The sequence below is a fragment of the Urocampus carinirostris genome, chromosome 9 (assembly GCF_059441175.1).
Source record: "Urocampus carinirostris isolate Australia breed hairy pipefish chromosome 9, RoL_Ucar_1.0, whole genome shotgun sequence".
In the NCBI taxonomy this organism is placed as follows: Eukaryota; Metazoa; Chordata; class Actinopteri; order Syngnathiformes; family Syngnathidae; genus Urocampus; species Urocampus carinirostris.
In genome coordinates this window covers 11,386,621-11,399,575 of record NC_142357.1, presented here as the reverse complement: position 1 = coordinate 11,399,575, position 12,955 = coordinate 11,386,621, and the positions used below count along the sequence as shown (strand labels likewise).

The window sequence follows — 12,955 nt, the reverse complement described above, 5'->3', positions numbered from 1 at the left end:
ATCCCCACTCATTTTTAATTTACATTTGTTTTTTTTGTTTTTTTGTTTACACTTCCAACTAGTAAATAGCGGGAAAATGTTTTATATTTACCTCAATGTACTTCTTTTTGTTGCACATTCAACCAAAAAACAGAAATCATTTTCAATAAATGTTATGTTACAATATATTATTTTAATTTAGCTATGATTCATTTTTTAATCTAGTTCCTGGTTTATTTACTTCCTGGTAATGAAACGAAATTTGTAACAATAAACCAAATAGAAAACACTTGATTTTAGAAAATAAGGAAAACAAATTGTTCATCTATTTATGTTATATAATCTATGTCAACTGATTTTGCCTGTTATTCCTTATATAACATTGAAACAGAGATAATTCACAACACAAAAAATAAATAACACACAACTCCTTACAAAAGCAATATACTTCAGTTATGTATTTACAATTGTTGCAGATGAAAAATCCATGCTTGTTTATCGTGCGAAAAATGTAGGTTTCACACGTTCTGTCTGTTAAAGGGACCGTGCGTAATATTTGACCACTATTATGTAGTGCAACTGAAAACAAGTGCTACATAGCACTAGGAAGAGTACAAATTATAGAGACTCAAAATGAACAAACCACGCCAATTTTCTATGGAAACAAGGACCACTAAATATTTCACATTCGATTAATTGGTATTTTGAAAACGTTGACAGTATAAAAAACAAATATAAATATTCGTTTTACAACTGTGGCAGCACGGCAGCGCAGTGGATAGCGCGTGTGCGGCACAGTTCAGAGGTCATGAGATTGAACCTTCCTGTGTGGAGTTTGCATGTTCTCCCCGTGCTTGCGTGGGTTTCCTCCGGGCACTCCTTGGGGGCGGCAGTAGCTCAGGAGGTAGAGCGCTCGTCTTGGGATCAAGGGATCCCAGTTCGAATCCCTGCTTGTCCGTGTTACATGTCGAAGTGTCCTTGGGTAAGACACTGAACCCCTAATACCCCCAATAAGCAGGTTAGCGTCTTACATGCCTGCAATACAAGGCCGCTATTTGGAAATGTGAAGCACACTGTAAAGCGCTTTGGGAAGTCATTAACTTGAAAAGCGCTATATAAATGCAGATCATTTCATTTCATTTCATTTCCTGTTTCCTTCTACATTCCAAAGACATAAATGTCAGGTTAATTGGCCGGTCCAAATTGTCCCTAGGAATGACTGAGCGAGTGAGTTTTCTGTCTCTGTGTGCCCTGCAACTGGCTGGCAACCAGTCCAAGGTGTCCCCTTGCCCACTGCCCGAAGATAGCTGGGATGGGCTCCAGCACCCCCGCTACCCTACTGAGGATAGGCGATGCAGATGATGGATGGATGGAGGGTATTACCATACTTATTTAGTCTCCCGATTCTGTCGGGAGTCTCCCAATTTAAATGCTTAATTCCAGTCTCCCGCCACCAGATTAATTTCTCCCGATTGCCAGATGGCCTCCCGAAAAAAAAAAGATTGCATTTTGAGGTGTCCTGTTTCACTTACAGACTCTATCTTCCGTTTGCTTATGCATTCACCAAGTTAGCGGTTCGTTGACACAGGCTAGCTTCCCTGAACGCATCTGCTACGTTCAAGTCGTGAGGTCATTCATTGCTGCACATGTGATATCGAAAGCAAAATGGCAGAAGCAAACCCAGCTAAAAAACAGAAATATGATTGCAAATATCAGGCTCGATGGCAGAAAGACTTTCCCTTTACTCGTAAGAGTGACCGATTGCTTTTTGCACACTTAAAGTGCTAACTTGAGGGGGCGTGGCGGCTCGGGAAAAAATCTCCTGATTTCAAAATGCTGAAACTTAATAAGTATGTTTTACAACTGTTTCAGAGAGTCAAACCAAAAAAAGCAATGTAACAAAAATACTAATACTGCATGACAATGTCAACAAGACAACTGAAACGCATTCCATTACACAATAAAAAAATCAATGATGCAAATAAAATGTAAATCATCCATCATTGGCTCTGTTGCAATAGTGACAACAGATTTACAGGTCTCTGTTTAAGAACAGTAAAATGTTTTCGTATTTGGTTGGTTTGTTTCTGTCACATGTTTTTGTGAATGTGTGCCGCAATAACTGACCATTTTACCACACAAATCACACCTACAAGTAGTTTTGTCCTTTCTGTAGCTGAAAAAAAAATCCACACTGAGCCTCTGTCATTTTTAGCTTCTGGTAGCAGTAGGGCGCATTGATTCTGCCTGGCAGGCAGGATGCAGCAACAGGCCAAGTAGGGAGAGGTGTGCCTGTCAGCCACCTTTCAGGCATAATGTTTGAGAGTGACCGAGGGCTCTGGGTTAGAAAGAAAAGAACTGTACTATCTACATAGAAAAGGACAGTAGTATTGATCTAATCCAAGTTCTCGCTGAGTATTGATAATATCGATAAAAGTGGGCTATCGCAATACAGTCTTTCTGAGACTACGATGTTTATTTCTGATGCAAGGTTATAAATGACCAAAATGTTTTTCAAAAGGCTAGACAATACCCACTAAAGCCAGTCAAAATGTGTCTCCTACAGGGACAAACTCAGAGGTCCGCTATTTTTTGCTGGCAGACGACGGCGGCTACTTCTCCCTGGACGAGTTTTCTGGCGTCCTGCGTCTAGAGCAGGCCCTCAGCCCCGACTCGCCGACACAATTTCAGCTGAAGGTGAAAGCATCGGACAGTGGCCTACCTCGCCCCCTCCATTCAATCGCTGCGCTCACGGTGGATGTTGTGTCACTCAATGACTACCGGCCGGTTTTCGCTAACGCTGAGTACACGGCCCGGGTCTCTGAGTCTCTGGCCGTCGGCTCCCAGGTCATCAGACTGTCGGCTGTCAACGAAGACGCTACAGTGGTCTACCGCATCGCCTCTGGGAATGACGATGGACACTTTTTATTGGACTCCAAAACAGGTACCACTATTTCTTATAAATGTAATTTTATATCGATGTTAGATCTCTAGTCCAGGTTCCTGGGGCCTATTTCAGCTGTCGAGTTGTGGGGGAGGCAAAACTTCGAACTAGTTACTGGCCAATCACAGGGCACACAGACAAAAAACTCATTTGCATTCGTGGTCATACAAGGAATGATTGTAGACAAGCCAATTGACCTACCATGCTTATTTTCATAATGTGGAAGAAAACTGCAATACCCAAACACACCCACTAAATCAAATGTGGCCTACCTCACAATTTTAAGTGGCCTACAAGAAAATGCTGAGAGAAGCACAAGAGAAAAATGAGCCTCAGGACCTACAGTTTTAAATATATCCACTGGATTTTGACAAAACTAGGCACAACTCCTAAGTAAAACTTTTATAATTTTTCTTCTAGTCCGCCTGTCTGTTTTTATCCTACTTTTACAAACGCTGTTCTTTGACTTGCAACACATTCGGTGGGAAGAATTGGAGGATGAAGGAGGGAGATATAGCATTTTTTTTGTCTGTAGCAAGAATATAGTAAAGTAAGAAAAGTCCTGTTTTAAATACAATCCAAACGCCAACCCAAAACCCAGCATGATGGAAAAAACATTGAAATATTAAAAAACTCAAAATGCTATTAATCACAAAAGAGCTTCAATAGTAATAATTGACCTTCACTGATCTTGGAAATAGAAATTTTACCAGCGGCTGTTGTGAACTGATTAAGACAACCTTCCATTAATGAAAAAGAGAACTCCCTGACATGTGTTCTCCGGTGTGACGGATCTAGCCAAGCAAGTAGGAACGCTACTTGTTTTCTGAGCTGAGCTACCTTGCGGCACAAATACAAGCAGGAATGGTTCACGCTAGAATCCACTTCTATCCCCCCTAGGCGGACGCAGGCTGTGTGTCTGTTTTCATGTTAACGCCCATTGATTTATGCTAATGCATGAGGTCTGTAATATTCAATGATATGTGCAAAACACATCTATGATTACAATGCAGTTCTCTTTACGAAACATTTTTACTTAGATTTTTTTTAAAAGGACATGGTAAACCCTGTTTAATAAACCTTCATTTTATCGTTGATAACAACGGGGTGCGTTATAGAAGGAAATGTTGCTGTACCTTATAAAGTGTGACAGCCGACATCAGCATATAAACAAACACACAGTACAGTATTGTCTCTGATTTCTCTGGAGAGCATTAGAATTCATACTCTAAAGAGTAGACAAATAACAATAATACATTTAGCCGGATAACTATGTAATGATACAACTTTAAGCTAAGTCTGAAAAAAACAAAGTCATACTTTTTGTTTTGACCAAAGTATTAAGTAGTAAGTCTGTGCAGCTATCTCTATGGATTTGCAACATTAAATGTGTTTGGCATATACATCGTGAGTTAACACACTAAAAGAAAACAATTCAATGTCAAGTCCAAAATGTTTGAGTTGAGTTAAGCATTGTAGGGTATATTTTTGGGGGGTTTGTCATTGGTAAAATCCACTTGGAGAATTTGTAGCCTCAGGCAAACAAAGGATAGCAATAACATTTTACTCATACCACATAACAATGAGCTCCAAAAGTAACAAAAATAAATTACTTAATAATTTAATATCTCTTCCCTTAAACACATTTTGCATTTTTTGAGGACAGGGATGTCAAACTCATTTTGCGTCTGGGGCTGCATCCAAATTTTGTTTTTAGGCGGGCTGAATCATTAAAATTTATAGTTTACTGTAGTTTTTCAGCTGTATGGTTTATCATTCAGCCAACTTAAGTAGTGTAGCCTACATATAATAATTATGGTTAACAAAGGATCTTTTCTTAACATGTTTATTTAGAAACAATAGGAAAAACATGATTTTCATGTGTTAACTGGCTAATTCTAAAGGTTGAGTGAATGCAGTTTACCACCTAAACACACTCACCACAAACTGATGTGGACGCTATGAAAAAAATATTATTATTGCCTCGATTGTCGTACTGATTTGAAATGAATAAAAATGAAATACAAAACAAAAGTTTTAGCAGTGCATTGTCAATAAGATAAGTCAGCATAAGATCAAACTACTAGGCTGGGCATTCTAAAGCTGAGAGTATATCCTTTTCAGTCCTCTAGCGACCAGGGGTAGCATTTGGTTTTCTTTTATTTAAAAAAAGCCAAATTTTTATAAGAAATTTTCTACAAATTTGCTTTTTTTGTCATATGGCGAGGCAGATAAAATCATCTAAAGGACCGGTTTTGGCCCACAAGTCTTATGTTTAACACGCCTGGACTTAACGAGCTTGACGATTCACAAATTAATGTGCTTGTTTTCTTTGCAGTGCTAGTTAATGCATTCAACCCAATTAATAGTTCTCTGGACATAACTCTAAAACTTAGTTTTGGAGTCAAGTTCTTAGACTGTATTTTCGTACCCGCCGTACTTTCGAAGGTTTTGTAACTTTGACTCTCTAAAAAAATCATTAAAAGTCAGCCACGCTCATCGATTGCCGCGCTATGCTTGTGCTCTCATTACCTGAGGGCAACCGTCACGTTAGGACAGTGCAGATGCCGTGATAAGAAGTTTGAGAACCAGGAGGCCAGTTAAGCTTTGATGGGAATCACGAAGGCCTCTTGGAAGTTGAGCGGAATCTCAATGAGTTTTGACAAGATGATTGTCAGGTACTTATTTATGAGGACATGCACACAAAAGTCATGTTTTTCTTCTGATTAAACTCCAAAAGTTAAAGCTTTGGCGGTGGGGAGAAATTCTCGATTGTACTTGTCTGGATCCTGAGTTGGGAAACAAATTCATTGAGGTGATCTGGAGGTCAAGTTTGCATTGTCTTACTAAGGGCCCGGTCACACAGCCGTTTGCGTCTGTATCGCGGGTAAAATTTTGCTTTTTTTTTTTGCCCGTGGTTGCCTGCGATGGAAAATGCGCAAAATTGGCCAACCCGCTGTTCATCGGTGGTATGCCGGCAAAACAGACGCCGGCGACTGTTCCGCTTCCTCATCGCGTCATTTCCGCGTCATTTTCTCGTGTGGACCACGGGTATAAAAGCTGCCGAGCCGGCGTTATGCCGAGAAATGCATCCTTGCCGAGATTTGCATCCCCTCGCTACTACAACCACTTTTACCTCGTTTTATCTCACTTTTATATCACTTTTAGGGAATTTAATGGCGAACATATAACCAAAACTACTTCGTCTTGCATTTGTTGGGAATGTAATACAACTTAAACCATTCCGTCTTTGTATTTGTTGTGAATGTAATCGAACGGTAATGCACGCCGTATACAAATCACTTTTGAGCAGGTAACATGTTTATTTTGCCTTTTTCTATTCAAATCGCTCGTATTGAAACTGTTATGCACTCTACCATAAAGCTTATTTCTGCCTAATAAGCTTTACAGTAGAGTGCATAACAGTTCTCAAAAGTGATTTATATACGGTGTGAATTACCGTTCGATTACGTTCACAACAAAAACAAAGACGGAATGGTTTATGTTGTATTACATTCCCAACAAATGCAAGACGAAGTGGATTTGGTTATATGATCGCCATTACATTCCCTAAAAGTGAGATAAAACGAGGTAAAAGTGGTTGTAGTAGCGAGGGGATGCAAATCTCGGCAGGGATGCATTTCTCGGCATAACACCGGGCTGTAGAAATCATAACCGCTCAAGACACAGTCCCGTGAAGATCGAGATTTTAAGCTATGGCACCGGTTAACACGTGGTCTAAAGTTTTGAGCAGCGCAAAACTTTTTCGCGCGGCCAACCGCGTGTGAATTTCCGACAGCGTGTAAAGCACTGCTGTATCTCGTCTATATGGCCATCTCAAAGCGTCCAACATCGTCTGCTTCACGGGCAGAAATTTCTGGCCGTGATTCAGCCTCGATCAGCGTGAAAGGCTTGGTGACCGGGCCTTAAACTTTTGAGCAGCGCAAAACTTTTTCGCTCTGCCAACCGCGTGTGAATTTCCGACCGCGTGCAAAGCACTGCTGTATCTCGTCTGTATGGCGATCTCAAGGCGTACAACAGCGTCTGCTTCACAGGCAGAAATTTCTGGCCGTGATTCAGACGCAAACTGCTGTGTGACCGAGCCCTAAAGCAGGAATTCAAACTCAGTTTGGCTCTGTGGCGGGATCCAGACTTTCTGTTTTCTTACTTTGTTTTTTAAGTATTATGCTTTATCATTCAGCCTACATAAGTAACCTACCCTACATATCAACGGATACAAGGGATCTTTTCTAAACACAGCACATGTATTCACAAACAACGGGGGAAAAGAACATGTTATCTGGTTCAATTTTACAGTTGAGCAAATTCAGTTTTATACCTGAACCAATTCACCAAGCTATACAAACTCAACACAGCCCTTCAGCGGCCAGAGAGAGCCTTTATATAAAAAATCATAACTTTTAATAGTACTGACCTAGAGACTTGCTTCTTTTTTTTTTTGACATTCTCAGCAATTTATGCCGGTCCAGATTAAATCATCTAACGGGCCCGATCTGGCCTGCGGGCTGTTTCATGTTTGTTTCTAAAATCCTTAATTTGTAGTTGACACGTGGCATGTGGACGTCATTTTTGAAATATTTTACAATTGGTTGATTGTTTTTGGCGTCTAACTAAAAATGATAATTTTGGAGGGAGATGATTTTGCCCCGATGTCGGTGATTTATTTTCTTTTGAAAATAGTGATGATCTTTTGTGTCTATTTTCTGAATAATTGTGCGATACACAAGCAAATTCAAATAAAGTATTGGAAAATCAGCATTAAACTGCAAAATTTAGGAACATGCTCTTGTGATGTAAAGATATGTTATATGTACAATCTAGAAGCCAAAGCGGGGGGCAATCCCTTGTTAGTTGTTGTGCCCAAATAAAAACAAACTCAGTACTAAGATATACAAGGGCTTCTCGTATATTCTATAAGGGTTGAAATGACCAAAAATGATCCACAAATTTAGGGAAGAAAGACCACGACTAATCAATTAACCATTGCCACGTTGCTTTATTTCCTTCTTATATCAAGAAAATGCAAATAGAAAGAGCACGTGTGACTCTTCCTGCACACATTTAACAATTTCACACCACCAAACCAGAACAAACCTCTGTGCGTCCCGCTGAGACCAGGAGGCTAGCACTAACAAGCTACAACATTTTGCATCCGCACGCACATAAAATAATTGTGTTTTGCCCTCAAGCGACAAAGGGGAGCTGCGTAATATAATTTACTTCTTTAACTAGGAAGCACTTTTCCTATTTCTTTCATTTCAATGCTTGAAATTGTACCAAGTCCTCATTAAAAACGGTCTTTCTTCTCTCAGTATCCCACTGTGCGGAATTACTCATGGACCAACATCAAACCAAACAGTTATTTATCTCAAATTCCATCAATTTGGAGTTTTTGGGTTATATAAGTGTTGAAAGCGGACTGGAGCTATTCTGTAGAGTTTTACAGAGAGGCTAGGCGTACGGCAGTGGCATGCCTAGAAAGACACTAGAAAGGGCAGGAGCCTCTGCCCTTTTGCACCCTGCAAATGGTGTTCTTTTTCAAGTAGTATTTTGTAATTTGGTTAGTGTTACACATTTGGAGTATTAACCCTTCGTGCAATACTTGGAATTTTGGTATTGGTTTAATTCAAGTGACTGCATGGCAGCATTGATCGATACCGATACTTTTTGCTTGAAAATGTCATGATCAATGTATAATTGAACCCTCCCCCATCTAAGTTTGTTTATATTTACAATGCACTCTGCACAAAGATTGAGGGAACTCAAAACTTTTCTAAATATTTCATCAAATAACTACCGTATTTTCCGCACTATAAGGCGCACCTAAAAGTCTTGTTTTTTTTCAAAAGCTGACCATGCGCCTTATAACACAGTGCGCCTTATATATGGCTCAATATTAAATTCGCAAGGTCTCGCAACTACGAGAAACAGCCGCCGACTCCATTTTTCGTGCTGTGCATACTGGGAAATATTAAACGATTGGTAGTTGCCGGGGCTCGTGTTGTATTTGTTTACTAAGTGGCAAAATGGCTACCCCATTAAACTGCTTAATTCATATTCAACAAATACAGTATTTGTCTGAATCCAGGGTTATGACTGGTGAAGATGTAAAGCACAATTTACCTTAAACAAACGCAGAATTATTCAGAATGTCACGTTTGAGAGAGAGAGAGAGCGAGAGAGAGAGAGAGAGCGAGATTCTCTTTCATACGTGCATTTGTATAAGAAAATGGCTCCTGTTAAGAGACACGCGTACAACGCCGAGTTTAAACTCAAAGCGATCAGTCACGCAGCACAACACGGCAATAGAGCGGCAGCGAGAGAGTTAAACTTAAATGAATCGATGGTACGGAAGTGGAGAAAGGATGAAGATAAGCTCCGCCAAGTAAGGAAAACTCAACAAAGTTTCCGTGGCAATAAAGCAAGATGGCCAGAGTTAGAGGAGACACTTGAACAGTGGGTTGTTCAACAAAGAGCGGCAAGCAGAAGTGTCAGTACGATAACTATACGTATGAAGGCAACAGCGCTGGCACAAAAACACCGGACGTGTTGGATGGCCCATTCACTGAGATATGGTCAATTCGAACACAGCAGAAGAAGAATTCGAGGGATTCGTCGATGAGGAGCTTATAGAGTGATCTTTGTTTTTCTTTTGTGTGTTTACGTTTTACATTTTACAGTTATTATGTTATTGCTTTGCACTCGTTGTTTTTGCACATTACGAATGTCACTTTATTGCGATTGCACTAACGTTTCATTTAAAATAACAGTATCAGACGTTTTTTTCTTTGCGTGTTGACTAAATGGACAAAAAATAAAATGATATGTCGATGTTGTTCAAAGATGTCAAAGATGTGTCACGAAAATGCTTTACCTCAGAGAAAATAATAAAACGGCTGTTTATTTATTTTGGGAGTGAATGGAGTTGTGGAAAGCTTGTTTGTTAATAAAGTTTGACCTTTTTGAATATTTTGTTGACATTCCCTTGAGCGTGGCAACATCTAGAGGTTGCATAAAGTAACTACATTCTCTACTGTAGTCAAGTCGTCACATTTATTTACCGTAAATAGCCCTTAATCCCAAAAATGTCTCGAAGGACTGCACAGGATTACAATTACAAAATTGCACAATTACCTGATCTTAAACCAGCATGCACTTATAGCGCCTTATAATGGGGTGCGTCTTATGTATGGCATAAGTTTTAAAATATATCATTCATTGAAGGTGCGCCTTATAACATGGTGCGCCATATAGTGCGGAAAATACGGTACATTGCAAACTTTAACAGTATAAAACAAAAAATTGAAATATTTCTATTACAACTGCCAACCCAAAAGTAGCTCATGGATTTTGCCCTGTCTACTGCCTGGCAAGCAGGAAGCAGCAGCAGGCCTGGTAAAGAGAAGTGCTAAAAGTTTGCCCCTCGGTCACCACTCAGGCAGAAACTTAAAAAGCGCTGATGGCGCTGGGTTAAATCGAAGGACTGTGCAATCTACATAAAAAAGCGGAGCTTTAAAGAAGTCTGTGGAGGAGTGTATTAATCCCAGGACATTAATATTGGTCTTATCAAACTGCTTGCTTAGTATCGATGATACCGATATTTGGATCAATCGGCCCACCCGCCAGCGTAAAGTTCTACATGTTTTCCTTTGGTCAAAGAAAACCATTAAAACAGACTGATTGTATTATTCAGCCACTACATGTTGCTGTATTGTGTAGGGAAGCGAAAATGAGTGCTAAAGTGCACAAGGAAGAATACAGACTACGGACAATCAAAGTGACTCTAACCGCACAATTTTTCTTCCTTTTTTTTGCACAGCCTTTTGTAAGGTATGTTTTTGGGGGTACTATGAGCAGCAACATGGAAGACAATGATGTCAGCTCCCTCACACTGTTGATCATACTATGTGAAAAACATTTCACATTTGGTATTTTTAAAAATTCAGGTTCATGTAATAGTTTGTGTATTGTGCCTACTATTTAAATCATTTTTTAATAAATAATAAAAATAATAATACACACTGTCCTTTTTAAGAAAAACACTATGGCTGTGTAAAAAGTTCTGACGTTCAAAAGGACGCCATTCTGTCCTCAGCTGGGAACAAAGTGTATCACAAAGATAAAGTGGAAAGCAATTTTATAGTCTGTTCTTGTAATAGATGTTTTTTTTTAAATCTTGCAAACCTGATATGTAAACGTTAAAACACAACTTTATCTTGCACACCAACGGCACAGAGTATAACACTATAAACCCTAGTTTAATGTCTTTAATGGTTTAAAAGGTGTGGATTAAGAGAGTGAGAAAGGTCATATTTACTACAACTCACGGCTTCAAAGTGACATTTGAGAAATGTACTCATTTGAAATTGAACGTGTAGTTGGTTTTCAGGGCCATGCTTAACACAATCTCAGTATGTTATGTGAGTGCGTTTTTCTCTATAAACCTGTTAACGCGACTGCTGTGCCGCAGCGTAACCACACGCAAAGGCTCCATCGAGCGGGAAACTGATGGCTCGTAATGTGAGAAAAGAATGTTTTCGATTGGAACCGAGGAGAGAAAAGAGTCTCTGCAGGCACAGAATGAACGCTGGAGGAATAGACTGAGGCAAACAGATAGCGGGAAAACGAAAGGCACTATTAAACAAACACAAATAAATATTTTATAAAGGCAGAAGCAGGGCAAATGTGAACTATTTTTTTTTAAATCTTGACAACAAAAGGCATTACTGGCTTACTCACAATTTTGAAACTCTCTGTTTTAGCCTTGCTGTTCATTTGAATATCTGAGCAATAAACTACAGTGGTTTGAACAAAAAATTGATGTTAAAGCACATAGTTGGCTTGAAGTTAACTCAAGTCACAAATATTTTACTGTATTGAAAAAAAAGGTCTCAGCAGCTTAATTTCCTAACAGTTGATGTTTACCTTTAACACATCATTTGCATATTTTATTGGCCTGCATATAGAACAAAAACTGTCAGCAGTGGTGAAAGCTGTCAAGAGTTGCGTCCTCGGTTGTGCCCGACAACCCATGCTATTAAAAACAAAAAATAAATAATGTCTATCCCCTCTACAGGTAGAACTTATTTTTGTTGTAACTCTTCAGTAAAAGATTGAAACGGTAACTTATACTACCCACTTGTGGTTAAGGCCATCATGCTTTATGAAGTAGCATTTCATATCACAGAATGTGTTTCATTATGAAATGTACTTAAAAAGTACAAAGTGTAGTGACGATTCTTACCTGTTCCCTGCAACAATTATATAAGATTTTTAGAGTTATGTACAGGAACTCATTTCCATTCATTACAAACAATTTAAGGTAGACTATGAGGGATTTCTTTTCGGAGCCTGGTCAATGTAAAATCCAATGATTTCAAGGAACCATAGCAGACATAGCATGCTTTAGCTCGGGGTCAACAATTTGGTGCCCGTAGGCCCTAGCTGGCCTTCAACACAGGTCCCGCGGACCAGTTACGAAAACAGCTCACCAGTGATAAGCCATTTTTATATTGTAGGAAATTTTAACATGCAGGTCATAGAAAATATTTATATAAATTGCATTATGTTAGTAAACCTGTTTTCTAATCAGCAAAAAAAGCGTAAACAAAATCAGTGTCTCTACTTACTTGTATTCCTAGTAACTCTCACGAAATCCTTTCAGTATTACATAAAAAAAGACCTTTCTTAGGAGGATGCTTTTTGGTTTAACCGAACCCCATTTTTAAATACAGTATCAATACTGAGTATTGATAACAAGGTAACAAAACAAAAAAACATTTCAATATAAATATAAGATCTCTGTTTTTCTCAAAGAAGATGACGTGAAAATCATCAGAAATACACCCCATACATTGTTATGGACTATTTTTGCTGCACATGTCTGTTTTCCTAATGCAATATCTACATAGGTGCTCAGAGGCCTATTTCCATCAACCCGCTCTCCAGTGTTCTGATAGTAAATTGTGTTTGCTAATTGTGTTAGAAGGCTAATGGATGATTAAAAAACCC

The 12,955-nt window shown here is 39.1% G+C and overlaps 1 protein-coding gene across 1 annotated transcript in view; it reads left to right on the top strand.

The window, feature by feature from the left end:
* The window catches only part of fat2 (FAT atypical cadherin 2), a 168,419-nt gene that overhangs the window by 87,604 nt on the left and 67,860 nt on the right, over positions 1-12,955 (top strand). Inside the window, exon 15 of the mRNA XM_088344531.1 lies at positions 2,546-2,923. Coding sequence (XP_088200657.1) covers positions 2,546-2,923 — 378 coding nt within the window. The remainder of the gene's footprint in view (positions 1-2,545; positions 2,924-12,955) is intronic.